Source organism: Coffea eugenioides, chromosome 10 (assembly GCF_003713205.1).
Source record: "Coffea eugenioides isolate CCC68of chromosome 10, Ceug_1.0, whole genome shotgun sequence".
NCBI classification, from domain to species: Eukaryota; Viridiplantae; Streptophyta; class Magnoliopsida; order Gentianales; family Rubiaceae; genus Coffea; species Coffea eugenioides.
In genome coordinates, this window is record NC_040044.1 from 21,425,260 (window position 1) to 21,428,710 (window position 3,451).

Sequence of the window (3,451 nt, forward strand, 5' to 3'; positions counted from 1 at the left end):
TCAACCAATAGCTTTAAGCGGAAGATTGAGTGACCCATTGGAACATGCTACACACACATCGTGTCGTGATCACATGTCCAAGTGAGTCACCTAATCCTAATAGGGTGGAGTGGCATGACAAGCCACTAAAGAAAAATAAAAGGGATAAAAGAAGTAAAGCGTATGCTCGTATGCTAGTGCTTGTTTGGAGGGGAAGGGTCAAGAACCCACGCAAGGCTCTAGGGTAAGTCCCCCACCCAAATGCAATGCAAAGCGCTACATGAAACAAGTAAAATATACATCCAATCAACCAATCATACATACGTGAATGAGGGAATAGTTTGATACGCGCGCGAGGCGAAAAAGTCCTAAAATAAAAAATGCAACCCTAATATCCAAATGCAATACATAAAAAGGGTAGAAAAGGGAAAAGAATGGCCAAATCAAAAGCTTGGACCCACTTAGGAAGTCCCCAGTGGAGTCGCCAACTGTCGCGCCCCACTTTTTGAAATCCGTTTTCAGGCCTTAACTTTTCTAAGCACCCCACCTGACCCCATTACAAAGCCGAAAGTCCTGACTCCTGTTCTTTGCAATGGCCCTGTCAAGGAAATTTCTAATGCCGGAAAATTTTAGCTGTATTTCTGAATTGCTTGAGTATGAGGTTGACGCTACTCACCATGTGAAAACCCATCAGCGAGAGGAAGAAGGGAAATTGGAGAGCTGTCGGGCAGAGTGAGGAACCAGGAGCGACGGCCAAACGAAATCTGGTGCTGTTTCTGTGGCGAACCAAGAAACTATTGAAGCTGCTGAGAAGTTGTCACGCCATTTTCAGCCGCGGACATCGAAGGGGAGAGCAAGGGGAGAGCTGAGGCTTCGGTGGGCTAAGGAAAGAAACCAGAAAAACGGAGAGGAGGAGCTTTGAGAGGAAAAAGAAAAGAAAGGGCAAGGTGGCGGCTGAAGCAAATAGACGTAGAAAGAAAGAGATTGACGGCGTGGGTTCTGGAAGAAGGAAGAAGAAAAAACCGAGAGGATGAAGGGTTTGGTGAATGGGCTTTGGCATTTTTGACGGCAGCCGCAAGAGAGAAGGGACTCACGGCTAGGCCTGAGGAGCGATAGAAAGTGAAAAAAAAAGAGAAAAAACTAGCTACGGGAGTGAAGGAGAGGGAGCCGAGAGCGAACAAGAGCAAGAGTGAGGGATCATCGGGGAGGTTGAGAAGGCAACAAAAGAAAGAAAAAAGAGAGAGCTTTGACGGTTGGAGGCTGAGACGAAAGAAACGAGGGAGAACTAGAGAGAGGCGGCTGGAAAAAGGGAAGAGTTTCGTGAGGCAAGGGGGGCTTCATCGTGGGGAGAGTTTTGCAGCTAACGGGAGCGGAAAGAAAAAACGGGAAAAATCAGAACAGGGGCGGAGAGAAAAACGCAAGAACAAAAGAAACAGAGGAACGACGGATGAAGGAGATGAAAAAACGCAGAAACAGAGAACGAAAAACAAAGCAGGAGGGTGGGCGGCTAAAAAGCGAGGGCTGAAACGAAAAGGAACGGCGAGGGAGTTTGGTTGACGGCTGGAAGTAGAGAGAAGAGAGTAAACCGTGGTTGGGGTTTTGGAAGTGGAGCCGAGAGCTGGACGACAAGGGAAGCGAAAGCCAGAATGAGGGTTTTGTGGCCAAAGAGCCCAGGAGGAGGAAGAGTTCCGGCGGTAAGGACTTCAGAAAGATGGTCGCTGCCCCAAGACAACTGAATCAAGCCTCTGAGCAACGAGTTGGTCGCCGCTGGAGTATTTCACGCTCTGAGAAAGTTTACAGCAGGTTTCGTTGGTCTATTGAGAAGCTCAATCATTTCTCAAGTATCCCAACCGCCTGGAAATCGTCCAGCTCGATGACACCAACGGCGAGATCCGCTCCGACCCCAACCTCTGCTTCGAGCATCCCTATCTTCCTACCAAGATTATCTTCATCCCTGACAAGGAGTACCAGAAGCCCGACCTCCTCGCCACTTCCAGTGACTGGGTTTGGAGGGTCGCCGACGATGGAGCCCGTGTCGACATGAAGAGCTTCCTCAACAACAACCGCAACAGCGAGTTCTCCGACCTCCTAACCTCCTTCGACTGGAACGAGGCCGAGCCCAAGCGCATCAGCGCCTCCAGCGTCGACACCACCTGCACCATCTGGGACATCGACCGAGAGACCGTCGACACCCAGCTCATCGCCCACGACAAGGTAGACGTCCTGGACATCCACCTCCCCACGCTTCCAGTCGTGGAATCGCAGCGGCACCAGGCCAGTGTCAACACCATCGCCTTCTCGAATAAGTTTCAGATTCTGAGGGTATGGCTCGATCCCAGGTAATCGCTACCGTAGCTGCAATAACCGTTTTCTTATCCCTTGTTTGAATCGCACGCATGCTTTTTTTTTTCCAGAACTAAGTATGACATTTTTTTTGAGTTGTTTGTTCGCTTGGATCATGGTTGCTTAATCTAAAGTTGTTAGTTGCTTAATCCTAGTCGAAGCTGTGTATTTGAACCAGAAAATTTGGGTTCGTTTGCAAGCAAAGTGCAGCAATTTCATTCTTGGTTGATTGAAGTTTAATAGAAAATAGTTGCAGAAGTTTGTTTCATATTACATGGCATGAACTCAGGAACCTTTTCACCGCTGGTTTGCTGAGCTTGTTCCACAGTTTGATCATGTTTTGTCCTTTGATGATTCTCTTCGCCTTTGTCTTCCTCAAGGCAGCCCGCAATGCTGAGCTCTTGCTTGCATGTTTAGGTGCTAAGCTCTAGTAGGTTCTTTGCTTAGATTAAAATTGTGATGTTGGGTTGAATTTATTTCTGTTCGAAGTTATGTTTTGAGGCTAAAATCCTTGCTTGAAAAATGAAAGCCAGTAGCTAATTTGTTGCAGAAATTTCTTAACAACTGCCGAGAGTTTTTTTTTTTTTTCCGCAAGAAGTAAGAAAGGCTGCTTCAGTTTTCGTAGCTTGCATGAAATACTTCTGGAAAATTACTCTTGGGCCCCCAAGTCTCTCCTTGTTCCACTAGGACCCAAGTAATTGAAAATTTTCATCAATTTGGTCCTTGATAATTTTAATTTGTGCAACTTCATTGCTTGTTTGCTTCAATTAACTACCATGCTTTGTTTCAATTGCGCTTAAGTCATGACTTTGGGGGCTTTATGATCAAATGAGCTTGTGATTGCCTATTTCCTTTAATTTTCCCAAATAAATTGGTACCTTGACCATTTCTTTTATTTTGGAGGATAAATAAGTGATTTCACTTCATTAGGCCCCGATTGCAAGGGAGGTACACTCTATCCCTCACTTGCACTTTATTTTTCCTACGTGCTCCTATGTGTTATGTGAATATGCCTGTCTACTTCGCTTTCCTTACCTCCCTGCGTGCATTTACTTGCTTTTTACTTTTATTTAAGTTTTTATGGGGTATGTGTACACCTCTTGGCTTGTAATAGATAGTGCTCGGAGAG

The 3,451-nt window shown here is 46.2% G+C and overlaps 1 protein-coding gene across 1 annotated transcript; it reads left to right on the forward strand.

The window, feature by feature from the left end:
* The first annotated feature begins 1,690 nt into the window (after positions 1–1,690).
* Positions 1,691–2,719, forward strand: LOC113750565 (WD repeat-containing protein LWD1-like). The gene is made up of 3 exons (XM_027294526.1): positions 1,691–1,751; positions 1,805–2,301; positions 2,612–2,719. Exons 1-3 carry the CDS (start codon positions 1,691–1,693, stop codon positions 2,717–2,719), a joined length of 666 nt encoding a protein of 221 aa, XP_027150327.1.
* The last annotated feature ends 732 nt before the right edge of the window (positions 2,720–3,451 follow it).